Below are 16,439 nucleotides of genomic sequence, written 5' to 3'. Positions count from 1 at the left end.
TAGGTGTGAGTGTGAGCGTGGATGGTTGTTCGTCTCTGTGTGCCCTGCGATTGGCTGGCAACTGATCCAGGGTGTCCCCCGCCTACTGCCCGAAGACGGCTGGGATAGGCTCCAGCACCCCCCGCGACCCTAGTGAGGATTAAGCGGTTCAGAAAATGGATGGATGGAGGGATAATAAACAGGTCGTCCGATCATGTCTAAATGGAGCCCGTCTCACATCTGTCCGCGTCCGTCTACTGATGAAAACCAACAACTTCTCGTTTTGTTTTTGTTTTTTGTTTTTTTCTCGTCCAGCATGCGAGTTGATGAACCAGGGGATCCTGGCCTTGGTCACCTCCACGGGCTGCGCCGCCGCCAGCGCCTTGCAGTCGCTGACCGACGCCATGCACATCCCCCACCTGTTCATCCAGAGGAACGGCGACGGCGTTCCGCGCACCGCCTGCCAGTTCAACCCCAGCCCGGACGGCGAGAGCTACACGCTGGCCGCCAGGCCGCCCGTCCGTATCAGTGACGTCCTGCTCACCCTTGTCTCGGAGCTCTACTGGCAGAAGTTTATCATCTTCTACGAGAGTGACTACGGTAAGGTTCGGTTTATCGGGTTGGATTGTCAGTGGCAAAGATACCACGCACGGACATGTTCCGTCTCGAAGCGGTATCCTCAAGCTAGCTTTCCGTGCCGAGTGTCGGGTCCATATCCCCGGTTTGAGACACGACCAGGCGTCTGATGTCGGGAAGATGCTAACATCGGCAAAAGGAATTGCGTGAAAGGCAAAGGAAATGTGTTTTAGCGCACAAAGTCTGTGTGAAAACGACTCGACCGAGCCACCAATTAATTTCATCAAATAGATTACCCACTCGAAAACGGCGAGAGTATTTGGTGTTCTTCTGTCAACACTTCCACAGTACTACCACCGCGCACCCCCTGCGCAAATGTTGATCGTGGAATTTCATTCATTCATTCATCTTCCGTACCGCTTGATCCTCACCAGGGTCGCGGGGGGTGCTGGAGCCCATCCCAGCTGTCTCCGGGCAGTAGGCGGGGGACACCCTGAATCGGTTGCCAGCCAATCGCAGGGCACACATAGACGAACAACCATCAGCCTGCCACGCATGTTTTTGGAATGTGGGAGGAAACCGGAGCACCCGGAGAAAACCCACGCAGGCCCGGTTGCCAGCCAATCGCAGAGCACACAGAGACGAACAACCATTCGCACTCACACCTAGGGACAATTTAGAGTGTTCAATCAGCCTGCCACGCATGTTTTTGGAATGTGGGAGGAAACCGGAGTACCCGGAGAAAACCTACGCAGGCCCGGGGAGAACCTGAATCGGTTGCCAGCCAATCGCAGGGCACACAGAAACGAACAACCATCCGCACTCACACCTAGGGACAATTTAGAGTGTTCAATCAGCCTGCCACGCATGTTTTTGGAATGTGGGAGGAAACCGGAGTACCCGGAGAAAACCCACGCAGGCCCGGGGAGAACCTGAATCGGTTGCCAGCCAATCGCAGGGCACACAGAAACGAACAACCATTCGCACTCACACTCACACCTCGGGACAATTTAGAGTGTTCAATCAGCCTGCCATGCATATTTTTGGAATGTGGGAGGAAACCGGAGCACCCGGAGAAAACCCACACAGGCCCGGGGAGAACATGCAAACTCCACACAGGGAGGCCGGAGCTGGAATCGAACCCGGTACCTCTGCACTGTGAAGCCGACATGCTAACCACTGGACTACCGGGCCGCCATCGTGGAATTTTTACAATGTAATGTTTTACTCAATGGAAATATGCGTATAAATCATGTATGGCTGCGGCCTTTGAACATCTTTCGAGGAGATGGAAGACTCTGAGCCGTCGCAGAAGAAGATGCCTCTGTTTTGGGTTTTTTTGTTGTTTTTTTTCAACACAGAACCCAATGAAGAATGCCTATACTGCTGCACGTTATATCGCCAAACTCACTTCAATTGATATTTTATTCACGCTTGATATGGAAACGTCTCAATCACTTTTTTTTTTTAACTACTTCAAAACTTTTCCACTCGAAACTTTGTTACACCGAAGCAGAACTTGTTGCGGGGGAGACAAAAGGGACCGAGACGCCACCACTGCCATTGTAGCTCTTGTTAGCAACCAACATGGAGCTGAAGAAAGATGCTAATGGGCAGGAGCTAGTTTCCAAATCAGGAAATGGTTTGGTTCCAGGCACGGCAAAACATGCAGACATTGCAACGAAGACGGAAGATGGCGACAAATCTGTTCACTCGCGTGTTCAGTTACTGTCGTTAGGCTTTCAGATTTAATTTGAGGCTACTTAACGGTGCAGCAATTCCGACTGTTTGTATGTCTGACTTCCACTTCTTCAGGGACCGAAAGTAATCTGACTAATGAACAACCCTCCGTCAAACGTTCCTTTTCGCAATACTTGGCTGCACATCTTTTATAGTCAGTTACAGCCTGAAGTCAGGAACACGGAGTCATTGCCGCGGCTCAGACCCTCTTGTTGCTTGGTGTGCTTTTGTCTTCGGCAATGAAATGCATAATCAATCAAATTCGGGTCAGGTGATAGACTTGTCCACGACACTTGGAGTCATCGCCCGCCGCCGCTGTGAAGCAGCCCAGTGAGTTCAATTGGCCGAACGAAGAAGTGAATATTTCCCACAAAACACTTTCAAACGCATCCCGCTGCTTTTGTTAGCCGTCAGCTAGCTAGCATAAATACAAGGGAACGAGTTCAGTTCAATTGGCAGCTGTACATGGTCGCCCCGTGGAATTACCAGCAGCACGCTTCACCGATGCGGCCGTAGAGTTCTAGAATCTCACTAGGAATACATCCATTCATTTTCTGATCGGCTTACCCTCATAAGGGTCGCGGGGTGTGCCGGAGCCTATCCCAGCGGGGGGACACACACCCTGAACCGGTCGCCAGCCAATCGCAGGGCACGCATAGACCAACAACCACGCGCGCTCACACTCACACCTAGGGACAATTTAGAGTGTTCAATTAGCCTGCCATGCCTGTTTTTGGAACGTGGGGAGAAACCGGAGTACCCGGAGAAAACCCACGCAGGCCCGGGGAGAACATGCAAACTCCACACACAGGGAGGCCGGAACGTGAAACCTATTTAGACAAAGGGAAAAGCTGATGAGAACATAAACGACCTCGATTGTAAAGCGACCTTGAGTATTTTGAAAGGCGCTTATTAATAAAATGTATTATAATTGAAATGATTCAATCATAATTGTGACATCACATTGAAACCAGGGCGGCCCGGTAGTCCAGTGGTTAGCACGTCGGCTTCACAGTGCAGAGGTACCGGGTTCGATTCCAGCTCCGGCCTCCCTGTGTGGAGTTTGCATGTTCTCCCCGGGCCTGCGTGGGTTTTCTCCGGGTGCTCCGGTTTCCTCCCACATTCCAAAAACATGCGTGGCAGGCTGATTGAACACTCTAAATTGTCCCTAGGTGTGAGTGTGAGTGTGAATGGTTGTTCGTTTCTGTGTGCCCTGCGATTGGCTGGCAACCGGGCCTGTGTGGGTTTTCTCCGGGTGCTCCGATTTCCTCCCACATTCCAAAAAATATGCATGGCAGGCTGATTGAACACTCTAAATTGTCCCTAGGTGTGAGTGTGAGTGTGAATGGTTGTTCGTTTCTGTGTGCCCTGCGATTGGCTGGCAACCGGGCCTGTGTGGGTTTTCTCCGGGTGCTCCGGTTTCCTCCCACATTCCAAAAACATGCATGGCAGGCTGATTGAACACTCTAAATTGTCCCTAGGTGTGAGTGTGAGTGCGAATGGTTGTTCGTTTCTGTGTGCCCTGCGATTGGCTGGCAACCGATTCAGGGTGTCCCCCGCCTGCTGCCCGAAGACAGCTGGGATAGGCTCCAGCACCCCCCGCGACCCTGGTGAGGATCAAGCGGCTTGGAAGATGAATGAATGAATGAACATTGAAACCAGACAACAGGATCTCCCAGTCAGTTCATAAAGTAAAGTTGCATCCCTTTTCCAGTGGCGCTACACTTTCTGCAATTTCTTTCCCAAATGTATTTGGCAAACGGACCATCTGGCTTGTCGGGCGGCGCTGTTAAACAACAACAACAACAACAGCGGCAACAGGATAGCATAGGCGGCGCTACAAAAAGACAAATCAGAGCCTAATTGGATCATCTGTGGCACCATGAAAGACAAGCGTGTCCCGATAGTGTCTTCTGGATTTTCCGACGCTCTCCATTTTAGTTTTCTCCGCACTCAGTATGGCGGCTCCGTGGACCCGACCTTTTCCTTTGCGAAAAAAAAAAAGCCAAATGGCTGCGCGTGACCTCTTTATTGGCAAGGCCGCACGCGGACACGCCGCATTGTCGCGCCGAGACCCCTCCGAAGCCACTTTTGAAGTTTGGAGGAGTGCCATCGCGAGTGCTAATGAGCTTTATCTTTTTCTTTTTGTTTTGTTTTGTTTTGTTTCGGTGCAGGGGAGCCCACAGGTGATGTCGCGTATAATGAACCCGAGTCGTGCTTATCTTTTCATCAAATCACAAACTGCTCTTGACGAATTGTAGCATAAAATTCTCTCTGGAATGACCTCACACTGAACATTCGGCAAGCCTCCTCGCTGCCCATCTTCAAAGCCCTCCTCCAAAACTCACTTGTATTCTTTGGCATTCGACTCAGCATGACTTAGTTTTGTTCTTGATTTTACTGCTTGGTGCTTTCTACCGCCTTTATTACCGATTTGTCTTACTGTTTATTGTGCATGTTAAATTGCTCCATGTACGGCACTTTGTATGCAGCGATGGCTGTTTGAAAGTGCTCTATAAATACCGTTGAGTTGACTTAAAAAAATAAAAATAAAAATACTGGAAGTGAACACAGCGGGTTGCCGGCGTAGAGTATTGATAGAGCTTTGGAATAGGAAAAAAAAAAAGAGGTTCATTTCAGACTCCTTAATAAGCTTCCCGCCGCCCCGTACTACAGCGTCAAATTGGGATCCTCATCCGCCAGCAGTCTGAGCTCGCTGTCCTTGCAGCACGATTACTGAGGCCAAACATAACCGCCTGCAGAAAAATACAAGTGGAAAGAAAAGGAGGTCAGATCATGTTTTTTTTTCTTTTCTTTTCTTTCAATTTACACAGAATGCGCAATCTCCTCCTGGGCAAGCGCTTACTTGCCAGAGAGTAAGTCGAAAACGTGATGGTAACTTGGGTGAACATCGGAGAATCTACGAACTGAGTTTTCAGCCTGGCTTTACGACAATTATACATGATGTTGTTCTTGGAAAAAGGTAAAAAAAAAGTTTTAAAAAATCAGTAATCCACATTTGACTGATGTAAATAATAAATAAATGTACAGTAACCTGTGATTGTTAAATAAATTTAAATTAATTTTGGAAGGAAGGGCGGCCCGGTAGTCCAGTGGTTAGCACGTCGGCATCACAGTGCAGAGGTACCGGGTTCGATTCCACCTCCGGCCTCCCTGTGTGGAGTTTGCATGTTCTCCCCGGGCCTGCGTGGGTTTTCTCCGGGTGCTCCGGTTTCCTCCCACATTCCAAAAACATGCGTGGCAGGCTGATTGAACACTCTAAATTGTCCCTAGGTGTGAGTGTGAGTGCGAATGGTTGTTCGTTTCTGTGTGCCCTGCGATTGGCTGGCAACCGGGCCTGCGTGGGTTTTCTCCGGGTGCTCCGGTTTCCTCCCACATTCCAAAAACATGCGTGGCAGGCTGATTGAACACTCTAAATTGTCCCCAGGTGTGAGTGTGAGTGCGAATGGTTGTTCGTCTCTGTGTGCCCTGCGATTGGCTGGCAACCGATTCAGGTTCTCCCTGGGCCTGCGTGGGTTTTCTCCGGGTACTCCGGTTTCCTCCCACATTCCAAAAACATGCGTGGCAGGCTGATTGAACACTCTAAATTGTCCCTAGGTGTGAGTGTGAGTGCGAATGGTTGTTCGTTTCTGTGTGCCCTGCGATTGGCTGGCAACCGGGCCTGCGTGGGTTTTCTCCGGGTGCTCCGGTTTCCTCCCACATTCCAAAAACATGCGTGGCAGGCTGATTGAACACTCTAAATTGTCCCCAGGTGTGAGTGTGAGTGCGAATGGTTGTTCGTCTCTGTGTGCCCTGCGATTGGCTGGCAACCGATTCAGGTTCTCCCTGGGCCTGCGTGGGTTTTCTCCGGGTACTCCGGTTTCCTCCCACATTCCAAAAACATGCGTGGCAGGCTGATTGAACACTCTAAATTGTCCCTAGGTGTGAGTGTGAGTGTGAATGGTTGTTCGTCTCTGTGTGCACTGCGATTGGCTGGCAACCGATTCAAGGTGTCCCCCGCCTACTGCCCGAAGACAGCTGGGATAGGCTCCAGCACCCCCCGCAACCCTAGTGAGGATCAAGCGGCTCGGAAGATGAATGAATGAATGAATAAATAGAATTGCGCTCTTATCCCACACAGACACTTCCATCGTTGAGTTTTAAGAATAGATTTACGGTGTAGCGCGCGGCAGAATTGTCGTCGTTAAAAGTCTCTTGTGTTGACTTAAACAGACTCATCTCTGTGTTGAGTAAACACGGGCTTAAAGCGTCGCCACGTCTTAGGCTTTTCCGCTCGGATTGCGACGCAGCTTGACAGCTCGGTAAAAACCTCTGAGCCCTTTCATCATGATACGCTCCTTGCTGCACCACTGCAGTCCATGAGGGAGGCCGGCCCACCCCCCCCGCCCCTTCCGCGAGCGCTCCAGTGAGACCAACGCCGGGGAAATGTGTTAGGGTATCTACACGCTCTCTCCACTCCACACTGATTTAAAAAAAAATAAAATAAAAAGTCCTTCCAAAATCTCTCCCATTAAAGCTAAGGATGAGAGAGTTGAGTGTTCGATGTTGCGTCACCTGCTGTGCTCAAGGGTTGACTGGATTACCACGATGGTCGCTCCGCTGGCTCGATTAAGATTTCCAGATCTATGAGGCTCCTGCCAGGGAAGAAAGGAAAAGCTCGCAGGCTTTCTAGATATCACGCAACACTTAGAAACACACACACACACACACACACACACACAAACACACTGCAGGCACAATTTCTTGGAAACTTGATTTTTAAAAACAAGCTGACCCTCGCCATTTTGGGTTGCCTTCGTAGCCTATAGCTACTAGCTAGCTATAGGCTATAGGCTATATAACACGCTAGCTAGCATATTTATAGAGACTGAAATGCTGTCAACAAAATATCCACACTCATAAAAACAGTGCCTCCCCGCACTTGTAAAATTTGGCAATGTGGCCATTTTGAAAAACAATATAGGCTTAGTGGTAGTTTGTCACATCCCATTCAATTTTACGCCGTGTGTCCTTTGTGTATTTTTTTTTTTATACTGAAACCAGGAGCCGTGCTGTGGCTATCACGATATATTACTTTGATGAATAATTTTGCTGCCAGAATCTATTAATTTCAGTCACCTCGTGGGGGCCAGACGGATTGGCGTTTAGATTACAAATCATATTTGTGCTCTGTCAAATTTTTTTTTTGTTAAATGGCCAGGCTAACGTCTGTTCAATTCAAAGTAGCGCCTTGGCGTGTGGCCACTTCCATTTATGGAGCTTGGCACTGCTTTCGGAGTTGACAAATGATTTAATTTCAGGTATTGTTTTGCACATTGAAGAGGTTTTGTCCAGCAGCTAGCTAGCTAGCGTTACTATTGCCGCCTCCAGAAATATAATATGGAATACACCAAAAGTTAGCGTAGCACCTTTCTGAGAAAGATGGTGCACTTTTTGATAGGTTTCTTGGTTAGAGTTCTCCTTTTTGTTTGAGTTTCGCCCTCCGGTGCAGTTAGCCAGGTGGCAATGACGCACCGCGATGCCGCTTCGGCGCCGGGACCGGGTAAAAAAAAAAAAACTAATTGGAAGATCATTTGCATCCCCTCGCCGTGAGCAGCTACGCATCAACTCAATTAGCGCCGGCACACTCCAGCTATTTTTATTGATTTTTTTTCGGTGATCATATTCGTGTGGGCACTTTGTATTCGTGTTACAGTGCTTTTTTTTTTTTTTTTTGCCTTGTTGCCGAGTGATCACTGTTCTGCCTCACAGTGGTAACACAGTCATGTTTTTATCAGCACCCGCTTTTTTCTACTTTTTTTTTTATCATCGTGATCTCTACCCTCGAGTGGATATTAACTGCGCTGTAGTTCCTTATTTTTTATGTATTCTTTTTTTTTTCTTTTTTTAAAAAAGCAGCTAAGGGACCCTTTATTAAAATCTGAAGCTGTTTTAAACTATCCAAATAATGTCTCTTTTGCCTCATAAATACTCCTCAGAAAATCAGACGCTATTAATTACCATTAAATTTACTCAAAAAGGATTACAAAGAGTGTAATTAGGCACAATATCATTTAATAAAAATACATTATTCATGTAACATGGTCCCCGGAGAACTCGATTACCGCCTCAAGTCTCATCTCCTGCTAAACCGGAGGGAGCGCAAAGACAGGAAGACTCATTGTGTTCCATCGCACTTTGGTTTTGAGAGGGAAATGTGCCTTGGAGGGCTTTGGCGCCGCTCCTAAAAAATACAGTCAACTGCGCAAAGGTGTCTAATGGCGTAATTCATTATGCACCGTTTACATTTCATTTTAATATTATTTGCTTTTTAGAGTGGCATTTTCTCATATTTCAGGAGGCATAGCAAACTACCCCCCCCCCCCCCCCAAAAAAAAGAGATGAAAGAGAAGCCGTTGCGCGAGGGTGAAATTTGCATTTCTTGCTGAAAATGTAATCGCATCGCTAGCCGGGACGCCATCGCCGAGCGGCGAGGATTTATTTGCCGACCCCTGAAATCTTCGCCGTCACTTTCTCTCATTTTTCGATTTACTTCTGAAAATGACAAGAAATGACATTTAATGAGTAAGAGATGCCGGGGCCTGACGAGATGGAGGAGGGATGGAGGAGCCGAGGGGCTCATGATGCCGGCGAAATGCTGATTATGCGGCGCTGTATTGTGCAAGCGCTCACAACCGCAATGTCGTACGGTTACAGTGCGGGCAGCCGACCGCTTCGCCAATCGGCCGGTCGTCGGCTTGTTAGTAGGCAGGCTACTTCCTGGTTCGCATGATGTCATTGTATTTGGTCTGCGGCTGGATGGATGGAGGTCTTGAGGAGCCGACGATGAGAAGAAAGGAGCGTTGGCGCGGAGTGCCGATGCGGATTTGGAGCTGGGAGTCGCGGCTTGGAGTTTGAAGCGGATTACGTGGGACAGGAGAAGTGAACTAATCTCTTTTCGTCAATGGATGCTACAGCTTTGTGTTTGCTTTCATAACTTAGCTTGTAGCAGACGTGTGCACATTTTCAGCATGACGTCTCTGATCCACTGGAGAAAGGACACTTTGATCCTCTCCTCTTTCATCTAGAACTGCTTCAGACAACAAAGTGTATGCAGAAAATTGGTGAAGATTGAACGACTGTCTGTGTCCTATGTGTTGTCTTGTGTTATTTTTGTTATTTTGATTTCAAAATGGCGCCGCGAGAGTGGCTGCCTTTCCAGCAGCTCCTATAATTTGTTGTTCTACTTATTACTTTCATAACTTTGCTGCTGTGAATTGGGAATTTCTCCATTGTGAGACTAATAAAGGTTTTTCTTTTCTTTTTCTTATTCTTATTTCGGGGAAGACGCATAACGTTTCCGTTGAAGATCAAAGGAGTGATCGTAGCTGTACGTTTACAATTTCCAAAAACCCGTCCTGGGCCATCCACGGCAATCATAGCCAGGAATATATCGTAACGATCCTTCTCGTCTCTTCTCGCCGTCAGATATCCGTGGCTTGCAGACCTTCATGGACCAGGCGTCTCGACTCGGTCTGGACGTGTCCCTGCAGCGGGTGGACCGCAACGTGAGCCGGGTCTTCAACGATCTCTTCAACACGCTGCGCACAGAGGAACTCAACCGCTACCGGGACACTTTGCGGCGGGCTGTGCTGCTCATGAGCCCCCGGGGAGCGCAGGTGTTCATCCACCAGGTAGGAGGAGACGCAAAAGAGCAGCATTTTAACTTTTCTGAAATAAACATTTGGAACAAAACTTTTTTTTCAGATGAGCAAAAGTGTTAAACCCCATAGAACAGTGGTGGGCAATTATTTTTTTGCATGAGAACCAGAAAATATTATGGAGGGCCTGATCAAAAGGATGAACTAAATTCGACATAATATTAATTGGATTTCTTTATTTAAAAAGCAGTATTTTGCATTTTTTAGCACGTTTTTCAGAGTTTAAGAGTACATTATTCCGTCGTATCGAACGGGATTTGCTTGACTTGGCGGGCTTCCGTATCGTCTCCCCCTTCCTCCCAATGCTCTGCAACTTCAAGTAACTGCGCCACCTGGCGTTGAAATGCCTGTCATTACAGGTCGAAAATAAATGAATGCAGTCAATGACATTGAACCGTAATTGTGTGCCAACCTTCGGCGGGCCGGATTAAAAAGACCATCGGGCCGGATTTGGCCCGCGGGCCATAGTTTGCCCACCCTTGCCATAGAACATGCAGGTTATCCCTGACAAGCGATAGACCACCTCAGTAAACCAGTCCTCCGTTTCCGAATCGTCATTTTTTTCTTTCTCTTTTTTTTTTTATATTTAATATTTCAACAGCATCAAAACAAAAGTGGGATGTCGCTTCCCAAACTTCAGTCAGATTCGACTAGAATGAAAAGAGAGAAGAACAACGGGTCATAGTCAGCATTTGCTCCACGAAATAAAATAAAAAAATCTGGTGTTTTGTTCCAAATAATGCGTTCCAATAATCCTTTAACTCATTGACTGCCAGTCGTTTTTTTTTTTTTTCTCAAATTGAGTTTTCTCGCTACAAAAACATGGGACAGAGCAAAAGAAAGCTTTCGCCCTCCTTTTACCAACCTTTCATAAACAGCAATTGAATATTGGTAAGATTCTTGAAAATACAACAAAAGTACAAAGTATCTTAAACGATGCTTTCCTGCTAAATAACAACAGAGGAAAAAAAAAGTGTACTTAAATTGCAAAAAGAACCGTTTCTTGCAAGACAAACACTGCGCCAACGCATTGTTGAACTTTTCTACTGTCCATTCAAAGGAAAATCGGTGGCTGATTTTGCTGAGCCGGATCAGAAAAAACGGAATTTCAAATCATTTCGGTGGGGAAAAGTGATTTGACGCACGGGTAAATTGAGTTCAGAGTTTGCCCGCTGAACAAATTCAACGCTTAAGTCAAGGTACCGATGTACCAGGTAGCTGCTTGCAGGTACATGAGGGCGACTGTGGCCACACACACACACACACACACACACACACACGCACACACACACACACACACACACACACACACACACACGGACAAGCTCTCAGGCATCTCTTCCCGTTTCTTTTTATTGCTTTTGATGCGTATTCATCGTATACTTTCATCTCAGGAGCCCCGCACAGAATCAGCCTGACAGATTCTGTCGGGGTTGCGGCAGTATTGCAAGACAAGCGTGCAAATATGTGTCCCGACTTATGTTGGGGGACCCAAATAGCTGGAGACACGTATTAGTATACATGTAGCATTATGCACGTGTCACACGCACGTCTCTCCGATGTGACATTTTGATGGAATCCATCCCATCCACTGAGCCGGTTCTCGCAAGGCTCCCAAGGATTCGCTTTCATGAATAAACCGGAAAATATCTCACGCCGCACACTTTAAAAAAAAAAAGGGTGTTCACGCGTGGGGCTGAACAATATTTAAACGTCATCGAAACGTGCTCTTAATATTACGATGGCGATTTAATATGTGGTCCTTTTTTTTTTTTTTTTTTTTTTTAAATTTTTTTTTTTTGCAGTGCCTCTTTACTGATATTTATTAAGAAATGACTTTCTACAACATTATGTAAAACATGAGATTTATTATACATGAACGTTTTGATCTCAAAGGTTAGGCTTCTGCTAATTAATACGGAAGAGAGTATATCTGTTAATTACGAAAGACTGCCTGTGATTGGCTGGCAACCGGTTCAGGGTGTCCCCTGCCGACTGAAGACAGCTGGGATAGGCTCCAGCACCCCCCGCGACCCTAGTGAGGAACAAGCGGCTCGAAAGATGAATGAATGAATGAATGAATGACTCGCAGTCTTTTTAGCCTTCGCCACGACGGCTTCACAAAATTCCCCCAAAACGAGCGCGGCGTCGACGCGTCTGCGCGTCATAAAATCAAATCCCAATGATGGCAAACGAATCTGCGGCTTTATCCTTTGCGCTTTTCACGTGTCGCGAAGCAATGAGAGGCGAAGACGTGGACTGAACTTTTTAAGCGCTGAACTTGTCAAGGCACTCGACACAAAAAAAAAAAAAAAAGTGTCCAATATGCATACAGCCGTGTTTGTAGTTTCTTTGCATTTGTCGTGGAGATAAAGGAGCCCAGGGCGGCCCGGTAGTCCAGTGGTTAGCACGTCGGCTTCACAGTGCAGAGGTACCGGGTTCGATTCCAGCTCCGGCCTCCCTGTGTGGAGTTTGCATGTTCTCCCCGGGCCTGCGTGGGTTTTCTCCGTGTGCTCCGGTTTCCTCCCACATTCCAAAAATATGCATGGCAGGCTGATTGAACACTCTAAATTGTCCCTAGGTGTGAGTGTGAATGGTTGTTCGTTTCTGTGTACCCTGCGATTGGCTGGCAACCGATTCAGGTTCTCCCCGGGCCTGCGTGGGTTTTCTCCGGGTGCTCCGGTTTCCTCCCACATTCCAAAAACATGCATGGCAGGCTGATTGGACGCTCTAAATTGTCCCTAGGTGTGAGTGTGAGTGCGAATGGTTGTTCGTTTCTGTGTGCCCTGCGATTGGCTGGCAACCGATTCAGGGTGTCCCCCGCCTACTGCCCGGAGACAGCTGGGATAGGCTCCAGCACCCCCCGCGACCCTAGTGAGGATCAAGCGGTACGGAAGATGAATGAATGAATGAATAAAAGAGCCCATTAAGAGGGGGTGGGGCGGGCGTCAAAAAATCCGACTTGTGAATACTCGGCCGTAATTATCAAAGGAAAGTCTTCTCTGAAAAGATCACTCAGCGTGTGAACACACGTACTGCTTTTATTCACGACCCGGCTTGGGGTTTTGCTTGCACTTAACACAGATTTCACTTTTGCTCACAGAGAGCTCAGTCGCTTTTATTTTTTTTCTTCTTTCTCTTCTTTTTCCCCCAAAGTTGTGTTTAATCTGCCCCCGTTTACGTTCTTTATCTTCCCACTTGTAATTCATACGGCGGCGTCCCGGCTAATCAAGCCCCCGCGAATACGTCGACTCCTTCGACAGGCTCGCAGCTTTGATAACGCATCTGAATTTTATTCATACCTGTTGTCGGAGAGCCCACTTGGGTGGACGTGTTTGGGAGGGGCTATCAAGGGTGAGAATTTTTTATTTTGATTTTTTTTTGCTGAAGAATGGCAATGATGATGATGATGCCTCGAGCAGGGGAAGGAAAAATTTGCTGGATAGCTTATCTCAAATTAATTACAGGTGACAGCCTTGAAAGGGGACATGTCATGGGAAAGTGAGTTTTTAATTACTTGCACGCAAACAGTCGGCTCTCTGGAGGGCCTGCCTGTCTAGCACATGTCAGATGACTTGTCCAAGTTATGTTCTTTGTCTGCTGCCCATTTGTTAGACGGAAGCGAGCTGTACGGAATCGTGACCCCACATTTTGACGAACGTACATGAAGCCACACCCACTCTGCAACCCCCCCCTTCTCCCCCCACCCAAGCTCTCGCTTATTTAGCAGCACACACAGAAGCACGATCGTCTTAAAGCCAATCAGCAATTTGATCTCAAATAAAGCTACCGGTAAGCTAACGGTGATATCAGCGTTAGCTTCTCTGGACTAGCTTAGATTGTACATGGACGGGGGTCATTCTCCAGTGCCGGGGAAACCGCGGGGGTGTCCCGCGACGCCCCGCCACGGAGCCCACCGCAAAGCAAAAATCCTCCTCTCATGTCTATTATTAATAACTTTAGAGTTGATTAATCCAAAAGGAAATGGCTAGTTTGGCTAGTTAGCGTCTTTGTATTTCAAATTTCACAACGGACAAGGGGGGGGGGGGGGTGTCCAACCCCAACCAACCCACCCACCCGCTCTCGCTTATTTAGCAGCACACACAGAAGCACGATCGTCTTAAAGCCAATCAGCAATTTGATCTCAAATAAAGCTACCGGTAAGCTAACACGCTGATATCAGCGTTAGCTTCTCTGGACTAGCTTAGATTGTACATGGACGGGGTCATTCTCCAGTGCCGGGGAAACCGTGGGGGTGTCTCTGCGACGCCCCCGCCACGGAGCCCACCGCAAAGCAAAAATCCTCCTCTCATCTCTATTATTAATAACTTTAGAGTTGATGAATCCAAAAGGAAACAGCTAGTTTGGCTAGTTAGCGTCCTTGTATTTCGAATTTCACAACGGACAAGGGGGGAGGGGGGGGGGGGTCCAATCCCAACCAAAGCTCTCGCTTATTTAGCAGCACACACAGAAGCACCATCGTCTTAAAGCCAATCAGCAATTTGATCACAAATAAAGCTAACGGTAAGCTAACGGTGATATCAGCGTTAGCTTCTCTGGACTAGCTTAGATTGTACATGGACGGGGTCATTCTCCAGTGCCGGGGAAACCGCGGGGGTGTCCCGCGACGCCCCCGCCACGGAGCCCACCGCAAAGCAAAAATCCTCCTCTCATCTCTATTATTAATAACTTTAGAGTTGATGAATCCAAAAGGAAACGGCTAGTTTGGCTAGTTAGCGTCCTTGTATTTCGAATTTCACAACGGACAAGGGGGGGGGGGGTCCAATCCCAACCAACCCACCCACCCGCTCTCGCTTATTTAGCAGCACACACAGAAGCACGATCGTCTTAAAGCCAATCAGCAATTTGATCACAAATAAAGCTAACGGTAAGCTAACGGTGATATGAGCGTTAGCTTCTCTGGACTAGCTTAGATTGTACATGGACGGGGGTCATTCTCCAATGCCGGGGAAACCGCGGGGGTGTCCCGCGACGCCCCGCCACGGAGCCCATCGCAAAGCAAAAATCCTCCTCTCATCTCTATTATTAATAACTTTAGAGTTGATGAATCCAAAAGGAAATGGCTAGTTTGGCTAGTTAGCGTCCTTGTATTTCGAATTTCACAACGGACAAGGGGGGGGGGCTACTTTTCTTCTTTTTTTTTTTTTCTCTGCCGTTGATTGACACCTATATAAAAAAAACGGTGAGGTTGACAGTAGGTTAATGCTATATTGATCGACCAACTTAGCGAGACACCGGTCGCTTGCGAACGACACAATGGGCACCTCTGGTCGATGTTGTGAGATGATCTAAAGTTTGTGCGTCAAAAGAAAAACAGAATGAAAACACAGAGGGATCGGTGCACTCTACAACTGCGTGATCCATCACCCTTCCCCTCTCTCAAAAAAAAAAACGTTCAAATGTTTTTGCATTATTGGAAAAGTGTCTTTCAAGACCGCAAAGCGTCACTGCTGTCGATGCCGTTTATTAGATATTCTATGTTATATATTTCTATATGGGTGATTTCACACATTGCTAGCGTGGTCTGGAATATAAACCCTGCGATGGAGGGTGGGGGGGGGGTTGCTATATTCCTTTATTCATGGGCTATGCTGCAATGTCATATATTAGGTGGCTGTAATCACACGGTACAGTTTGTCGGTATGCATTTGAATTTGCCTTTGCCAGGTCGACGTTGCACATGAAAATGTGGACGAATACCAGTTAAACAAGAACAAAAAAACAAGACCCCCCCCCAAAAAAAACATTGTTTTTGCAAAAGGTTGATTGGTAGAGAGGAGCTCCCTTCTGACTTTTCAGCTCCATCACGTCCCCATTTGCGTACGCCTCCTCAATTTTCATTCATTGCTTCTACGCACCTAATCCTCGTCAAGGTGACTCGATGTCCCACAATGCATCAGGCTTAAGAAAGTCATGTTTTTCCCTTGGCGGACTTTGACTCAGACCCTGACAATTTCGAGTGCTTAACCCTAAAGATTAGCATGACATCATTCCTCCCATGTCTTCCTTTCCTCGCCCTTTTTGTCCTCACGACGCTCACGTCGCCTCACGTTTGGATGGACGGACTCCGCGCCCCCCTTGGGTGGGGGTCGGGGGGCGGCCAGCCAGCCAGACACTTGCCACATCGCCTTTCCTCTCACATGGGCCATGAGGCGGGGTGGCATCTGGCGTCGGCTCAGTCTCGCCTAGCTTCTTGACACCTGACGCCTCTGCGCCCCTCATGCGAGGCGACCTCTCTGCGGAGTCACGCCAGCCTCTCCCGGGGGCGGCAAAGTGGCATTTTCAAGCTCTCCGACCATGTTTTCCCATCCTTGGCTGGTCTTTGCAATCGTTTGTAAAAAAAAAAAATCACTTAGCTCTTACTGTAGGTGCAAAGAAAAAAAAAAAAGAAACATGACAGGT

General features: G+C 47.7%; 1 protein-coding gene across 2 annotated transcripts in view; it reads left to right on the top strand.

The window, feature by feature from the left end:
- grid1a (glutamate receptor, ionotropic, delta 1a) overlaps positions 1-16,439 on the top strand; it is a 218,918-nt gene that overhangs the window by 128,438 nt on the left and 74,041 nt on the right. For both annotated transcript variants that reach the window (XM_052079707.1, XM_052079708.1), the window contains exons 3-4: positions 295-579; positions 9,784-9,989. In XM_052079707.1, the coding sequence (XP_051935667.1) occupies positions 295-579; positions 9,784-9,989 (491 nt within the window). The remainder of the gene's footprint in view (positions 1-294; positions 580-9,783; positions 9,990-16,439) is intronic.

Source organism: Hippocampus zosterae, chromosome 11 (assembly GCF_025434085.1).
Source record: "Hippocampus zosterae strain Florida chromosome 11, ASM2543408v3, whole genome shotgun sequence".
NCBI lineage: Eukaryota > Metazoa > Chordata > Actinopteri > Syngnathiformes > Syngnathidae > Hippocampus > Hippocampus zosterae.
The sequence above is the reverse complement of the archived record's forward strand: the minus strand, read 5'-3'. Positions and strand labels throughout refer to the sequence as shown.